The following is a 17,441-nucleotide window of genomic DNA, read 5'->3' as shown; positions in this document are numbered from 1 at the left end:
CCGCTTGGTGCGTGCACAGCTCCCGCTCCCCCCCCCCCGGTTTTTGGGTGTGTTTCGAGAATAAAACCCCCCCCCCCCCCCCCCCCCCCCCATCTCCTCTGAGTTTGCCTTGTTAGGTGACTTGAACTGGGATATGCTCAACCATCCATCAGCTATAAAATTACATGTAGATGTGTTAAACCTATCCAAGATTGTGCAGTTAGAACCCCACCAGGTACAAGTCTAAGACCATGGATTTGACATGTTCACCAACAGGCCAGAGAGGTATACATCCAGTGCGTTCTGCCAAAGCCTTAGTGATCATTGTGACAGAGCCTGCGTTCATAAGGGCACTACACAAAGACACCTTCTTTGATCATTTTCAAAGTTTTTCTGTTTTTACTTCAATGTGCAGTACAACCCGACCTGTGGACTGGCACAGAACTGGGATGATACCTGAGGTCCAAGATGATTGGGCATATTTCAAAAACTCATTCAGTGCTGTTTGAACAAACACGCCCCTCTCAAAAAGATCAGTGTAAAAAATGGTCTTAGTGTGGTTCAGTCCCGACCGGTCTGAGTTCATCCACAACAAACACTCTGCAGCACGGAGCTAAAACCTCCAACAAAGTAACTGACTGGAAATCATACAGGGCTTTAACAAATAAGAGTACTCAATCTATTAGAGAAGCAAAATCAAACTATTTCAAGCAGCAACTGGCAGCCAATGGTCCTGATCCTCGAAAGTTTTGGAATTCAGTCAGACCAATGGAAAATAAAAATATGTCCTCACACCTGCCCACTGGTCTTGTTATTGCAGACACATCCAAACTGGTAAACCACTTCAACAGACACTTCGTTGAGGCCAGCGGTCCATATGAGGACAGTTCTGGTGCTCCTATTTTTTCTCTTTTCAATCTACCATCTGCCTCAGAATCCCCCCATTTCTCATTTCAGTCCATACAGGAGGCATCCATAAATCTGCTGGTCTGGATGCATTAGATCTCCATTTCCTAAAATTAACAGCTCAAATCATTTCAACGCCCGTCTCCTGTATTTTTAATCTCCATCCATCCATCCATTATCTTTACCCGTTTATTCCATTTTGGGTCACGGGGGTCGCTGGTGCCCATGTCCAGCAATCACTGTGCAAGGGGCGGGGTACACCCTGGACAGGTCGCAAGTCCATCACAGGGACACATAGAGACAAACGAGACAAACAACCATTCACTCTCTCACTCACACCTAGAGACAATTTAGAGTCACCAATCAGCCTAACATGCATGTTTTTGGTCTGTGGGAGAAAACTGGAGCACCTGGAGAAAACCCACGCATGCACGGAGAGAACATGCAAACTCCACACAGAAAGGCCCCCCACTGGGCTGGGATTTGTTCTGGCAACCTGCTCGCTGAGAGGCAACACAACAGCTCTACCAACTGAGCCACTGTGCCGCGATCAAAGAACCATAAATTACTTATAGACCGGCTAAGGGACATAGGAATCTCCGAAAGCTGTTTAACTTGGCTTATTAGTTATTTCTCTGATCGTCTACAGTCATTGAGGTTGGAGGGTCTTCTGTCTAATCCCCTGCCCCAATCTGGTGTCCCACAAGGAAGCATCCTTGCACCTACTCTTTTTCAATATTTATAATATACCCCTGGCAGTAGATGATTATCATGTACTTATATATGCTGATAATACCATTTTCTATATATCCAGTCCCTCCCTGACTACTGCTGTTTTTTTTGCAGGCTAGCTTCACTTCAATTCACCAGGCCTTCACTAAACTACATCTGGTTTTAAACACAGACTAAACTAAACATATGATTTTAACAGAAACCTTCAGCAAGTTGTGTCCCTTTAAAATGTCTTCCTTGTATCTTGGTATCTATCTTGACAGCAAACTCTCTTATGATTCCCACATAAATGTCCTTCACAATATGCTTTCACAATAAATCCTCCTTCACACTCAGCCAAACAGCTCCTGGTTAAAATGACAGGTGCTTCCAATCCTGGATTATGGTGACGTGGTTTACAGGTCTGCCTCAAAAACTCTCCTACACCAACTGGATGCTATCGATCAACCGTTTGTAACTGGAGCACCATTTAATTCAACCACTATGATCTGTACTCTCTGATACACAGACCATCTCTTGATTTTCACGGACAAATTCACTGGTTCTTGTTTCTTTACACAACCCTCGTTGCAAAAACTCTGTTACCTACAGTCACCTCTTACTATCCACAAACCAAAGCACAGTTTGTCTTTTAGTAACCTCATCAACCTCCTCACTACGGTGGCCCTAAAGGTGAAAATGAACAACATTAGAAAAAAAACTGAATTACATCAAGCCAAACCGGAAGTGGTGTGTGCACTGTACATTGTTCTGCTGTTCTGTTTTATGTTGTTAATAAAGTTAAAAAAAGAATACTTTCCGTAGTAATTCTGTTTTTTCAAATGTTCATTTACACCTTAGGGCCATCAGTTCTCTGCTGCAGATGACTGGAACCATCTGAACTGGACCTTTAAAGCTCGACTCATTCATTACACTCTCCTTTGTTACATTCACTAAGATCACTGCACGCACTTTTACAACTCCTGGCACCGTTTGCATCGTCCACAATGCTTTTATAAATGGTGTAAAGCATGCCGTTTGTGTTGTCTTTTAATGTCCACTTATTGCTGCCTCTGAACCAGGTGGTCATGTAAACGAGAAGTCTCAGCTGTTAAAATAGACATTATAGATATTAGATTAATGAGGGTTGTTTTCCTTTGGTGTTCGATGAATGAGAGTTGTTTGTTTCTGCAGGAGTTTTCTTTCCTCCTCCCCCTCCTCCACCTGCTGCTCCCTGCTGCTCCTGCGCCTCCCTCCTACCTCGCCTTCTGTCTGCTCACCGGCAGGAGGTGCGTCGCCTCCTGCGGGGAGCTCTGGCCTCCCTCGGTCGTCGTCTGGACTCACTAGAGAGAAGGAGCTGGAGGAGGAGGAAGAAGCAGGAAAGGAGGAAGCAGAAAGGAGAAGGAGGAGGTTAGTTTGTTCCTCTTGTTTTTAGATAAAACAGTCAGACTGGTTTCTGGTTAACTGAACCAGAACTAGAACAGAACCAGAACCAATGAGCTAGTCCTGGTGTTGCCATGGAGCTTGAAATCAGAACTGGTAAACATCTGTCTGAGTTCTGTAGCAAATTATAAATAAAAAAATTATTCTTCCAATGTTCTTATCAAATAAATGATCTCACCTGTTTGTGTCACTTCCTCAGGTTCACCTGCTCTTACCTGCACCTCTGTCCCTCTGCCTGTCAGAGCCTCCTCTTCCTTAGATGGCAATGGCTCACCTTTAAGTTTCAGCCAGTCAGAGCGGAGGAAGAGGAAGAGGAAGAACTACAGAGGGTTTAACTTTCCTGAAAACTCCACAGAGGGGGAGAGGTTTGTAGGGCAGATGGCAATCTCCTTCAGAGGAGAAGGAGTTGAGGAAGAGGAGTCTCTCATTCTGCATGACCTTAGCCAAAATAAACGCAGAAGAACAGAGGAGGGAGGAGCCAGCCAATCAGAGAAGACCATCAGTGTGCTCATCAGGAAAAATGGTTACAGGTGAGTTGGGTGGGAGGATTGATGTCATCAGCGTCAGGTGAAAAACACATTTCCTGTTCTGATGGATTTGAAGGGATAAGTTGTCTGAGAGTAGAAACATCTCTGTTTATTTCCAGCTCCACCTCCCAGAATGCTTTGCTGCTCCTTCAGACAGCCGGGATTGCTCATACCTACAACCAATCAGGACTTTTTCCTGTTGTCTCTGGCCAATGGCATTCCTCTGACATCATCACTCAGTTTTCCACCAATCACAGTGTTTTACATCTGTGGCTAAGCCACACCCCCTTTCATGCCAGCCCCGCCCCTGTGCTGCACCTGTCTGCAGTTGCCATGGAGACGATATTAAACTGGGTGAGGAGCGGAGCTTGTTGGAATCCCCTGCGTCCCCTGAAGGACTGGACGGCCCCACCCAGCCTGAGCAGCGATCACTGGTATTTATTATATTAGTTTCAATTTATTTCTGTAGCTCCAAGTCATAACAGAAGTCGTCTCAGGAAAACATAAAAAACATTCACATACATTATAAAAGACAATTAGTAAAAGTTCTCTATCTAAGGAAGCAGCAGATTGTGTTGAATCTTCACTTCATCACAGTCTCCCATCCTGAGCAAGCACAAAATATTCATACAGTCTGTACAGTAGTCCCTCGTTTATCGCCGGGGATCTGTACCCTGAAACCTCTGCTGCACTCTCGGCCACGCCCACTTCTCCGCTATTCACAGAGATCAGCTGCAGGAGGAAACTTTTACCACAGCTGAGGGCTACACACAGGTGCTACATCCATCCATCCATTATCTTTACCCGTTTATTCCATTTTGGGTCACTGGTGCCCATGTCCAGCAATCACTGTGCGAGGGGCGGGGTACACCCTGGACGGGTCGCAAGTCCATCACAGAGCCACATAGAGACAAACGAGACAAACAAACATTCACTCTCTCACTCACACCTAGGGACAATTTAGAGCTACCAATCATCCTAACATGCATGTTTTTGGTCTGTGGGAGGAAACCGGAGCACCCGGAGAAAACCCACGCATGCACGGAGAGAACATGCAAACTCCACCCAGAAGGCACCTGGACCGGGGTTTGAACCAGGGACCTGCTCGCTGAGAGGCAGCAGCGTTACCAGTTGTGCCATCGTGCTGCCTAGGTGCTAAATCATTTTTAAATAATTTATTTTAAATAAAAATTCCATACCGATTGTGCGGCTTATCCATCAGTCAGCCAATTGTGTGTCATGGCCAATCTTATTTTGAAAAACCGAGTCCGAGTCGAGAGCGAATCCACAAAAAACGAACTGCGAAGTAGAGAGGGACTACTGTATGTCCAGAATATTCAAAATGACTGATCGCATTCAATAACACATCAATCAGTGCTCAAAAGTTATTCTTAAGTTGTCAATAAATTCAGAAAGGTATCAATATATTACTGGGAAGTTAACCCTTGGAAGGTCTCATGGGAAAAAAATAAGCCAAGCATTTATTTTTGTTTGTGTTTTTATTTGTTTTTTTTTATTTTTTGGTCCTCTCAGTAAACACATTAATTCCTGATCAATTCTACAAACCCTCTCAAAGGTTTGTAATTTGTCAGAATTGGGAATAAAGGACCATAAATAGTTCCAATATAAAAAATAGTTTTATTTTTGTATTCCAGGCTGAGATAGCTCTAAAAGATTAACTATTTACTCTGTAAAAGAATATTAAATGTATATTTTTTAAGCAGTTGAATAAAGTGGTTGATTGTTCCTCTAAAAAAACTATTAAAGTTAAAGGGTTATCAACAGCCCGAAGAGGAGACGTGGGTCCCCCTTCCCATGGGCTCACCACCTGTGGGAGGGACCAAAGGGGTCGGGTGCAATGTGGGATGGGTGGTGGCCGAGGGCCGGGACCCTGGCGGTCTGATCCTCGGCTACAGAAGCTGGCTATTGGGAAGTGGAATGTCACCTCACTGGTGGGGAAGGAGCCTGAACTGGTGTGTGAGGCTGAGAGGTCCCGGCTAGAAATAGTCGGACTCACCTCTACGCATGGCTCGGGCTCTGGAACCAGTTTCCTTGAGAGGGGCTGGACACTGTTCCACTCTGGAGTTGCCCCTGGTGGGAGGCGCCGAGCAGGCGTGGGCGTACTTATTGCCCCCCAACTTGGTGCCTGTGTATTGGGGTTCACCCCGGTGAATGAGAGGGTGGCCTCCCTCCACCTACGTGTGGGGGGACGGGTTCTGACTGTCGTTTGTGCTTATGCACCAAACGGCAGTTCAGATTATCCACCCTTTCTGGAATCCTTGGAGGGGGTACTGGAAAGTGCACCTTCTGGGGACTCCCTTGTTCTGCTGGGGGACTTCAATGCTCATGTGGGCAATGATAATGAGACCTGGAGGGGTGTGGTTGGGAGGAACGCCCCCCCTGATCTGAACCAGAGTGGTGTTCTGTTGTTGGACTTCTGTGCTCGTCATGGATTGTCAATAGCGAACACCTTGTTCAAGCATAAGGGTGTCCATATGTGCTCTTGGCACCAGGACACCCTAGGCCGCAGTTCGATGATCGACTTTGTCATCGTCTCATCTGATCTGCGGCCACATGTCTTGGACACTCGGGTGAAGAGAGGGGCGGAGCTTTCAACTGATCACTACCTGGTGGTGAGTTGGCTTCGATGGTGGGGGAGGATGCCGGTCAGACCTGGCAGACCCAAACGTATTGTGAGGGTTTGCTGGGAACATCTGGCAGAGTCTCCTGTGAGACGGAGTTTCAACTCCCACCTCCGGGAGAACTTTGAACATGTTCCGAGGGAGGTGGGGGACATTGAGTCTGAGTGGACCATGTTTCGTGCCTCTATTGTCGAGGCGGCTTACCAGAGCTGCGGCCGCAAGGTTGTCGGTGCCTGTCGCAGCGGCAACCCTCGAACCCGATGGTGGACACCGTCGGTGAGGGATGCTGTCAGGTTGAAGAAGGAGTCCTATCAGGCCTTTTTGGCCTGTGGGACCCCGGAAGCAGCTGATGGGTACCGGCAGTCCAAGTGACATGCGGCTCGGGTGGTTGCTGAGGCAAAAACTCGGGCATGGGAGGAGTTCGGAGAGGCCATGGAGAACGACTTCCGCACGGCTTCGAGACGATTCTGGTCCACCATCCGGCGTCTCGGGGGGGAAAGCAGTACACCACCAACACTGTTTATAGTGGGAGTGGTGTGCTACTGACCTCAACTCGGGATGTTGTGGGTCGGTGGGCGGAATACTTTGAAGACCTCCTCAATCCCACCGGCACGTCTTCCACTGAGGAAGCAGAGCCTGGGGACTCTGGGTCGGGCCCTCCAATCTCTGGTGCTGAGGTCACCGAGGTGGTTAAAAAGCTCCTCGGTGGCAGGGCCCCAGGGGTGGATGAGATTCGCCCGGAGTTCCTTAAGGCTCTGGATGTTGTAGGGTTGTGTTGGCTTACGCGACTCTGCAATATTGCGTGGACATTGGGGGAAGTTCCCCTGGATTGGCAGACCGGGGTGGTGGTCCCCCTATTCAAAAAGGGGGACCGTAGAGTGTGTTCCAACTACAGGGGAATCACGCTCTTAAGCCTCCCTGGTAAGGTCTATTCGGGGGTTCTGGAGAGGAGGGTCCGTCGGATAGTCGAACCTCGGATTCAGGAGGAACAGTGCTGTTTTCGTCCTGGCCGTGGAACACTGGACCAGCTCTACACTCTCAGCAGGGTCCTGGAGGGTGCGTGGGAGTTTGCCCAACCAGTCTACATGTGCTTTGTGGACTTGGAGAAGGCGTTCGACCGCGTCCCTCGGGGGGCCCTGTGGGGGGTATTCTGGGAGTATGGGGTACCGGGCCCTTTGATACGGGCTGTTAGGTCCCTGTATGACCGGTGTCAGAGCCTGGTCTGCATCGCCGGCAGTAAGTCGGGCTTGTTCCCGGTGAGAGTTGGACTCCGCCAAGGTTGCCCTTTGTCACCGATTCTGTTCATAACTTTTATGGACAGAATTTCTAGGCGCAGCCATGGTGTTGAGGGGATCCGTTTTGGTGGCCTTAGGATTGCGTCTCTGCTTTTTGCAGATGATGTGGTCTTATTGGCTTCATCAGATCGTGATCTACAGCTTTCGCTGGAGCAGTTCGCAGCCGAATGCGATGCGGCCGGGATGAAGATCAGTTCCTCCAAATCCGAGGCCATGGTCTTGAGCCGGAAAAGGGTAGAGTGCCCTCTCCGGGTCAGGGAGGAGGTCCTACCCCAAGTGGAGGAGTTCAAGTATCTTGGGGTCTTGTTCACGAATGAGGGAAAAATGGAGCGTGAGATCGATAGGCGGATAGGTGCAGCGTCTGCAGTGAAGCGGGCGCTGTACAGGTCTGTCGTGGTGAAGAGAGAGCTGAGTCAAAAGGCGAAGCTCTCAATTTACTGATCGATCTACGTTCCCACCCTCATCTATGGTCACGAGCTTTGGGTTGTGACCGAAAGAATGAGATCTCGGATACAAGTGGCCGAAATGAGTTTTCTCCGCAGGGTGTCTGGGCTCTCCCTTAGAGACAGGGTGAGAAGCTCGATCATCCGGGAGGGACTCGAAGTAGAGCCGCTGCTTCTCCACGTCGAGAGGAGCCAGTTGAGGTGGCTTGGGCATCTGTTTACGATGCCTTCTGGACGCCTCCCTGGTGAGGTGTTCCGGACACGTCCCACCGGAAGGAGGCCCAGAGGAAGACCCAGGACACGCTGGAGGGACTATGTTTCTCGGCTAGCCTGGGAACGCCTCGGGATTCCCCCGGAAGAGCTGGCCCAAGTGGCTGGGGAGAGGGAAGTCTGGGCCTCCCTACTTAGGCTGCTACCCCCGCGACCCGACCCCGGATAAGCGGAAGAAAATGGATAGATGGATGGATGGTTATCAACAAGGATTTCCTTGTTATATAAAAAAATCAATTTCACATCAGTAAATTTATAACTGATCAATATTTTATTGATCTGTTCCTGTTTCAGTCATTGTTATTAAATCAGTCTTGTGTGTTGTTTTTGTTTTCACAGTTACACACGGAGGCTGACAGTGAGGTAACAAACACCCGAATGTAAACAACAAATATACACTCGTGTACTGTTAGAACCTGCTGCAGTTTCAACACGTTCCTCAGAACGGCAGCACAAACGTGGAACTTGTTCCTGAGATCTGAAGAACACGATTGGAAGGTGTTCACGTGTGGAACGAGTTCCCAAAATCTGGGAAACACACGTGGAACATGTTCCTCAGATCTTCAGAACACGCGGGGAACGAGTTCTTCAGTTCTGGAGAACACTTGTGGAACGTGTTCCTAAGATCAGAATACATTAGTCCCTCGTTTATCGAGGGTGTGCCGTACCCTGCCCCCCCCCCCCCCTCCTGCGATAAGTGAAAAACCGCGAATTAGGGATACAGTAGTTCAAGTTCAAGTACACTTTATCATTACCATTTCATTTGGTACATGAGATGGAACAAACTTATGTACACAAGTATTAGTAGTAAGTACTAGTTTATTTTAGTATTTCCTGCAGAACACGCATCAAGTTCAAGTTGTGTTTATTTGTCATATGCAGGTTAACACAGGGTTAACAGTACAAGGAAATGCTCAGGCTGAGAAGAACTGATTTGACTCACTAAAAAAAATCAAATAACAAACCAACAAGAAATACTGAAAGAATGCAATATGGGTACACAAAAAAAGTACCAAAATGGAACGTGTTCCTCAGATCTGAGAGTCACGCATGGAACGAGTTCTTCAGATCTGGAGAACAACACGTGTGGAATGAGTTCCTCAGGTCTGGAGACCATGTGTGGATTTTGCTCCTCAGATCTGAAACCACACGTGGAATATGTTCTTCAGGTCTGGAGAACATGTGCAGAATGTGTTCTTCAGGTCTGGAGAACATGTGTAGAATGTGTTCCTCATATCTGGAGAGCATGTGTAGAATGTGTTCCTCGTATCTGGAGAACATGTGTGGAACTTGTCATACGTTCATGTCATGTGTTTGTGTTCTTCTGTGTTCTACCTAAAATAAGAACATTGAGCTTTTTTTTTTCAGCCCAGCAGTTTGTGCCCGGCCACTGCATAGACCACGTACAGATATTAGCGCTCGGAGCCTGCCCCGACGGCGAGCCCTCCTCCCCGTGTGCTCGGCTAGTGGGCTTTCAGCTGACGGCTCTGCTGACCAATCAGCTGCTGTCTCTGAGTTTGTAGAGGTGCAGACGTTTGCTCTTGTTTGAAAGGTTCCTGTTCTCGGTTGTTTTTCTGAGATCAGTTTGTTTGATCTTCTCCTTTAATTTTAACATTAAATTTTCTGAGTAACTAAGAAAAGTTCTTCAATTTACAAACAATGTTGATCAGTAGGATATATCCTTTGACATGTCCCAGCTCGGTAAACGAGTCTCACAGATCCGAATACGGCGAGGGCCGCCCAGAGAGACACCGCTCACCCCGATGGGACTGCCAAAGGCCAAAAGGTGAGGAAACCTGAAGTTCTCCACTGAGGATTCAAGTTACTGCTGCTTTTTTTCTGAAAATGTTCCTGTCTGTAAAAGTGGAAACATTTAGTGTGAGAGACCAAAAAAAAGAAGTAGCTGCAATAAAGCGTGATGTCAGTTCATGTACTTTCTTCTGCTTTCGGCTTTTCCTTCTTCAGGGTCTCCACAATCATCCTCCTCCATCTCTGTCCTCTGCATCCTCTGTCCTCACTCCACCTAACTCCATGTCCTCTCTAACTGCATCCATATATCTCCTCTTTGTCTTTTTCCTGGCAGCTGTATTTCTAACAACCTACTACCAGTTTACAGTGCCTTGTGAAAGTATTCGGCCCCCTTGAACTTTTCAACCTTTTGCTACATTTCAGGCTTCAAACATAAAGATATAAAATTTTTATTTTTTTGTGAAGAATCAACAACAAGTGGGACACAATCGTGAAGTGGAATGAAGTTTATTGGATGTGTCAAACGTTTTTAACAAATAAAAAACTGAAAAGTGGTGCACCACATCAAACCATAAAAACAGTAAGAACGAAGGACAGGATCACATAATTCACAAGTACAATCAAGTAAAGTCAGATCTCGTTGGTTTTACATACTCAGTCCATTTGGTCCAGATCTGGTAAAATGTTTATTTTTTGACTTGGAGGGAAAAATATATATTTTTCATAACATAAATCTGGTAGACAATTTCCATCCATTCATCAATTGTGGGTGGTTCTGCCTTTAACCATTTCCTTGTGATGGATTTTTTTACTGGCTGCCAACAGTATAGTCAACAGTGTTTTGTCGTTGTTGGTCCATGTTTCAATCATTAAGTTACCCAAGTACAAAGTTTCACAGTTGAATGGAATGTTTACATTAAATACATTTTCAATGTGTTTGTGGATCCCTTAGGCAGCACGGTGGCGCAACTGGTAGAGCTGCTGCCTCTCAGCGAGCAGGTCCTTGGTTCAAACCCCGGTCCGGGGGCCTTTCTGGGTGGAGTTTGCATGTTCTCTCCGTGCATGCGTGGGTTTTCTCCGGGTACTCCGGTTTCCTCCCACAGTCCAAAAAACATGCATGTTAGGCTGATTGGTAACTCTAAATTGTCCCTAGGTGTGAGTGAGAGAGTGAATGTTTGTTTGTCTCGTTTGTCTCTATGTGGCCCTGTGATGGACTTGCGACCCGTCCAGGGTGTACCCCGCCCCTCGCACAGTGATTGCTGGACATGGGCACCAGCGACCCCCGTGACCCAAAATGGAACAAACAGGTAAAGAAAATGGATGGATGGATGGATGGATGGATGTGGATCCCTTCCCAAAATGTGAAAGTGGTTGGCTCCCTTAGACCCACAAAGTCTCCAACAAGCATCCCCCTTGCCTTGGTGTTGTTTCTGAATGGGTGTGACAAAAAACCTTGCAATATTTTTCCAGCAGATTTCTCTCCATGTGTTTGATCTGGTCGAGACCCATTGCAGTTGACATATTTTCTCCCAATTCTCCTGTGTGATCATTACTTTCATTTCATTTTCCCCATTTCTTCTTTATGTATTCTGTATTCTCTTGTTTAGATATTTGAATGGCATTGTACAGTTTAGAGACAATTTTGTTGTCTGCTCTGGACTTAATTAATGATAGAAATACTTCCATGAACTTTGATTTGCCTTTTTCCAACGTCCCTTTAAGATTTTATCAAAATAATGTCTCACCTGTAGGTACCTGAAGAAATCATCTTTTCCCAGTCCATGATCCTTCTGTAAGGTTTCAAAACTCAGAAATGTCCCTTTGTGGACAAATGAATAATAGATAGTTAATCCTTTTGAGATCCATAACTTAAATCTGTTCTATTTGGTGTGAAGTCTGAGTCATAGGCACACCACCTCAAAATTTTAGCTGTATCTCCTAATCTGCAATTTTTAATTACATCCTGCCAAGACTTCAGAAAGCTACCTGTTATGTGGTCTTCTGGGATCTGTTGTTCTTCTTGTAATTTATGATCACTGAGTAGGGCTGTTATTGGGACTCCTTTTATCGTTGTGCCTTCTATTCCCTTTCATGCTGCTGTGTAAGTTGGTGAACACAGACAGACTAAAGGTCTCAGTTGGGCTGCATGGTAGTAATCCTGTAAGCAGAGAAGGCCCATTCCACCCTTTTCTTTTCTTAATTGTAGTGTCTTGAATTTAATTCTGGACTTTTTTTCCCTGCCACAAATATCTTGCTATTAATCTGTCCCAATCTAAGAACTGTTTGGGTGGGATTCTGACTGGTAAACACTGAAATAAGTACAGCATCCGTGGAAGTATATTCATCCTGATGGATTCTATCCGGGATTTTAAACTTAAAAATGGAATAACGTTCCATCTATGTATATCAGACTTTATTTTTGAATTTAAAGGGCCATAGTTTATATCAAAGAGTCTCGAGAAGTCCCGAGGTAGTGATACTCCCAAATATTTAATAGAATCAGTATCCCTATTCCAAACAAACCTTCTACTTCTACATTCAGACATATCACCCTATCTGACACTCTTTTCACCTCTACTACATTCTTTGCCAACTCCTCCTTCTGGACCACCCCTACTCCATTTCTATTTCTATACACACCATGTTAAAATGGTTTAAACCCTGCTCCAATGCTGCAAGCCTTGCTGCCCTTCCACTTGGTCTCTTGGACACATAAAACATCTACCTTCCTTCTCTGCATCATGCCAGTCAGCTCTCTACCTTTGTCTGTCATTGTCCTACAGTCCTACATTCTTGACTTTTCTCCCTCTGTCTCCTGACACGTTTCCCTCCTTGTGGTCTTTGACTAACAGTAGCACAATTTTCACCAGTACCGTGTTTGTCAACAGCACCAGGGTGGTCGTTGTTAACCCGGGCCTCAACCGGTCCAGTATGGTTTTGCTTTGATGAACTCTCATTGCAGTTTTGGTAAAAGTGTTTTACATCAGATGCCCTTCCTGACACAACCCTCGCCTTCCAATGTTCTTGGGCTTGGGACCAGCATAACAGATAACACTGGCCTGTGCTCTCTAGTGGCTGCTTATGTCAGTTCATGTACCAAAGACTGATAAATCCTCACATCTATAACTACTGGCACCATACATACAGTGAAACGTTGAATGGCATCAGGGGGGATCAATTTGACTTTTATGGGGAAAAAAAGGGTCTGGTTCTATCTACTGTTTTCTAAAGTACCGTGTGCTGGATTTCTGTTGGAAATCTGAAGGTTGGCACACAAAAGACCGATTTCCCTTTTTATTCCCAGTTATGCTGAGCTACAAGTCCGGTTTCTGCATAACGAAGGGATGTCTCTTTCATTGTATCTCCATTGTATCTGGGGATGAACAAGGCCCGCCCCATAACATTCTTCTGACATGGAAGCTGATGGCCATTGCTGATTGGGCGAAGCTCACGATCGTAATGGGTGCAATTTGAGAAAACGTTCTCTGTGTTTGAAGGGTGCAGTTGGTGGGGCTTGAATGTTGCAGTGGGCGGGGCTTGAAAGTAAGCAGATTTAATATTTGATCTATTGGAAGATTCCAAGTTGAACCATTACTTGTTCCCTTCAGGTTAAAGAAGAAAATGTTCAGTCTGGAGGAGATCTACACCAACAAAAACTACGAGTCCCCCCCCAACAACAGGTTAGGTTTTCTGCATCAATTACTATGGCAACAAATCCACATTAAAGTGAACCAGCTAATGATGCTAACATTTTACTCCGTAAGACACTTATACTGCTTTGTAGGCCCATAAACACACAGATCAGTTTTCTAAACCTCATTAGGAAACCTGATGAGAACAACCATCCAGCTTCTTCATCTCCCAGCATGCTTTGCTTCTGTTCAACAGGAGTTTGGAGACGATTTTTGAGGAGCCTCGAGAAAAGGATGGCGCGCTTCTCCTGATTGGCCAACAGAAAAGGCGCAGGCTCCTCCTCTTTCCTGACTTTACTCAACCCAGGAAGCGTAAAAAGCTACAAGGTATGATGGGAAAATCAGTTTGCAGTCTGCTCTTTCTGCTTCTATTGGTTAGTGATTATTGCCCAGTGTTGTGTGTCAAAAACAGACTGTATCAGCGACAATTCTGTGTGTTGTCTCTGTTGAGGGGCGGGACTTTCTGTTGTCCTCGGGCCCAGGAAACGAGCAGCTGCCCGACGACACTTCCGCACCAACGGTTTGGATGATGACAGCGACCTGGATATCATGCTGGTGGAGCGACTGAGTGCGCTCGAAGACTTCCTCACACAGCAGGGCCTGGATGTTTGAGCTTTGACATCACTTCCTGTCAGCTGACCTGATGCCAAATGAGCAGCTAATGTTGTTGCTATCAATTGACTATGGAGCCACTGTCCACCAGATGTTCAACTAGTTTTCTAAATATCACTCTGACTTTAAACATTTTACTTATTATCAGGCCACACCCTGTCCCAGGAGGCCCCACCCATCAACAGGGACTTGATAGTTGTACTTCTACTGGGAAAAATATAATTCCTTGTTCCTGTAGTACTCTGAAGTACTCTGTAGTACAGCGTGATACTCTGTAGTACGGTGTAGTACCGTAGAAGTATTTGGTGATCAGTTTGAAGTAATTTATTTTCTGATTAAAGGTGTATTTTTGGAACAAATAAAGTTTGTTTCTGATCAGGAACTTTGTGATTTTTGTCCAAAAGAGATATTTATTATTCATTAAAACTTTGAGCCTGTCTGTGGCAACAGTTCATGCTGTTCCTTTTGGCAGCATGGCCAGGGAAACCAGATTTCAACCAGCAGCCTTCATAAAGTTGGACCTCTACTTGAGTGCCTTGCCCATTGTGTCCCTGTTTCTGCTGCTTTAGATGAATATCCACAATCAAACACCTAGAGATGCTCAGAGACAGGGTCCAGGACATGTCCAGGGTGTCCCTGCTTCTTAGACAGTGAATGCTGGACATGGGCACCAGCTCCCTATGACCTGGAAAGGAGAAGTGAATTAAGAAAATGGATGACAAGATCATGAAAGGGATTCTAATTTTCAACCTATCTTTTAAATATTCAAATTTAACAATTCATTTAAGGAAAGGAGGCCAGTGCGTCCTCTAGTAGTCTAAACCTATAGCAGCATAACAACCCAACCCTAACTATAGGATTTATCAAAAAGGAAAGTCTTAATCCCAGTCTTAAAACTGGATAATGTTTCAGCCTCACGGACAGAAACTGGAAGTTGGTTCCACAAGAGAGGAGCCTGATAACTGAAAGATCTTCCTCCCATTCTGCTTTTGGAAACTCTAGGAACCACAAGTAAGCCTGCAGTCTGAGAGTGAAGTATTATGTTAGGAAAATACGGAACAATAATATATATATATATTTTTTTTCATTTACCCTTTATTTATCCAGGTAGTCTCATTGAGCCACGAGAACTCATTTTCAAGAGAGACCTGTTTAGGAGCAGATGGGGGTTAAGGGCCTTGCTCATGGGCCCAGAGTGGGGCGAATGAGGGTGGGGGCAGGTGTGGGTGCTTCACCTACCCCACCCACGTTTTTGATGTCTATACCGGGGCTTGTTCCAGCGATCTTCCGATCACAGACCCACCTTCTCTAACCTCTGCTCCACCTCTCCCCCTAATAAGATCTGTAATATAAGATGGAGCTAAGTTGTTGAGGGCTTTGTAGGTTAGTAAGATGTTTAATTAAATTCTGGACTTGACAGGGAGCCAATGGAGCGAAACTAAAACTGGAGAGAGATGATCTCTCCCACTAACTCCAGCGATATTACGCAGGTGGAAGAAGGCAGTTCTAGTAACGTTTTTAATGTGAGGGATAAAAGACATGTCCTGATCAAAAATAACACCAAGATTTTTAACATTAGAGCTGGAGGACAGATTAATGTCATCTAAGGAGGGAGAAAAACTTTAACATTTATTCTTAAGGTGCTCAGGGCCAAAAACTAAAACCTCAGTCTTCTTCAGAGGTTTTTGTGTTGTTTCCTTCAGCAGTTTTTGACGCAGCTCCACCACAGGCAAGGGGGGGGAACCGTTTGCCTCGACTGACTCTGTGCTGTGTGAATGTGAACCACACCAGCTGAAAATGTAAACAAATGTTCTGAATTTTGGTCCCCAATCGAATCGAGTTGACCACACTATCAGGTGTGAAAACAACCTTAATATCTAGAACCACACATAGTTAGTACGAGCACAGTGAAAAAGCTGGGCATTTACTTACATCAGGCTACGGCGACAGTCAGCCAACCAAACTATTCCTACTATAAATAACGAATGAGGTACTCAGTGTTGCGATAATGCTTGAATTAATACATATAAATGTAAATTCTACCAATCATTGTATATGACTGAGTCATCAGCTAGCCCATTGGACTTAGAGGATTTCTTTAAGGATGTTAAACTTCCCTCATTGGATCTTGATCTGGCCATAGATTTGAAGAGAGAGTTCTCTGTAGCTGAGATAAATTCTGTGATCAAGGAATGGGAAGTCCCCGGGGCCAGATGTATTATGATATGCTGTAACGTTTGAACCCACGTGCAGGAAGGTGACGGGAGACTCCAGTAAAATAATAGTGCATTTACTAAATAAACAAAACAAAATGCTGACAGGGCAGCTAACTTACATTCAGGAGGACACAGAAGGAAACAGACCATAACAGCAAGTGAAGAACAATCTGGAGATCACCCACAAGACACAAAGGAGCTGAATATATGCTGACACTAATGAGGGTGAAATGACAGGCACTTGTGGTGATTACATTGAACACAGAGGAGGAACACAGAGGGGTGAATCAAAACATGAGGAAACAGGAGACAGGACAAAACCCCAGAAACCCTACAGGACCCCCCCCCCACTCAAGAGATGGCCCCTGAAATCCCAAGGAGAGAGCTACATCCAGCTTGGATGGGAGGTGGGAAAAAACAGGATGTAGGGCATACAGAGGAACACAAGAGGCAAGAAACAAAAGACAAACTAGTAGGAACCTGGGAGACGTCGCTAAACACAAAAGAAGGAGCACAGAACCCCAACTCCATGTTAGGAGTCTCCTTCAAGGTTGCTCCAACCACTCTGACGAGTCCCAGAAGCTGCAGGTGACCTGCAAAACTCATAAATCGCCTCCACCTTATGGTTTAGCTTGTAAATCAGCTGATTTTGAGTACTCACAGCAAGAACCAAACCTCAATACTTTGTCCAGACTCAGTTTAGGTTTTGGAAATGGAATAAACTGTATTCCACCCTCTAAAGCAGGATATTCAACTAAACTGCTCAGGGGGGCACAGTTATTGACAGCCAGCAGCTCATGGGCCAGACATCCAGCAATTAATGTCATTATGTAAATAAACCAAGTATTAAAATGATCTGTTAACTTTTAAATTTGTTTCTTCTGTTGCATTGAATCATAAATGCAATAAACAGAATCCAAGCTCCAAACCCAGAACCCCCCAAACACTCCCACAAA

The 17,441-nt window shown here is 45.5% G+C and overlaps 1 protein-coding gene across 1 annotated transcript; it reads left to right on the top strand.

The window, feature by feature from the left end:
- Positions 1-3,863: 3,863 nt before the first annotated feature.
- On the top strand, positions 3,864-14,446 carry wu:fi75a02 (proline-rich protein 14). The gene is made up of 7 exons (XM_037691817.1): positions 3,864-4,000; positions 8,556-8,579; positions 9,585-9,741; positions 9,914-10,002; positions 13,574-13,645; positions 13,854-13,984; positions 14,109-14,446. Exons 1-7 carry the CDS (start codon positions 3,900-3,902, stop codon positions 14,267-14,269), a joined length of 735 nt encoding a protein of 244 aa, XP_037547745.1. The 5' UTR covers positions 3,864-3,899; the 3' UTR covers positions 14,270-14,446.
- Positions 14,447-17,441: the final 2,995 nt, after the last annotated feature.

The sequence above is a fragment of the Nematolebias whitei genome, chromosome 18 (assembly GCF_014905685.2).
Source record: "Nematolebias whitei isolate Nwh7 chromosome 18, NemWhi1, whole genome shotgun sequence".
Classification (NCBI taxonomy): Eukaryota; Metazoa; Chordata; class Actinopteri; order Cyprinodontiformes; family Rivulidae; genus Nematolebias; species Nematolebias whitei.
The sequence above is the reverse complement of the archived record's forward strand: the minus strand, read 5'-3'. Positions and strand labels throughout refer to the sequence as shown.

Excerpts from the sequence above, each read along its gene's own strand:
- wu:fi75a02 (XM_037691817.1), top strand. The coding sequence starts at position 3,900 with ATGGAGACGATATTAAACTGGGTGAGGAGCGGAGCTTGTTGGAATCCC. Across the intron at positions 13,646-13,853 it reads GAGTCCCCCCCCAACAACAG|GAGTTTGGAGACGATTTTTG; the intron begins GTTAGGTTTTCT and ends TCTGTTCAACAG. Across the intron at positions 13,985-14,108 it reads GAAGCGTAAAAAGCTACAAG|GGGCGGGACTTTCTGTTGTC; the intron begins GTATGATGGGAA and ends GTCTCTGTTGAG.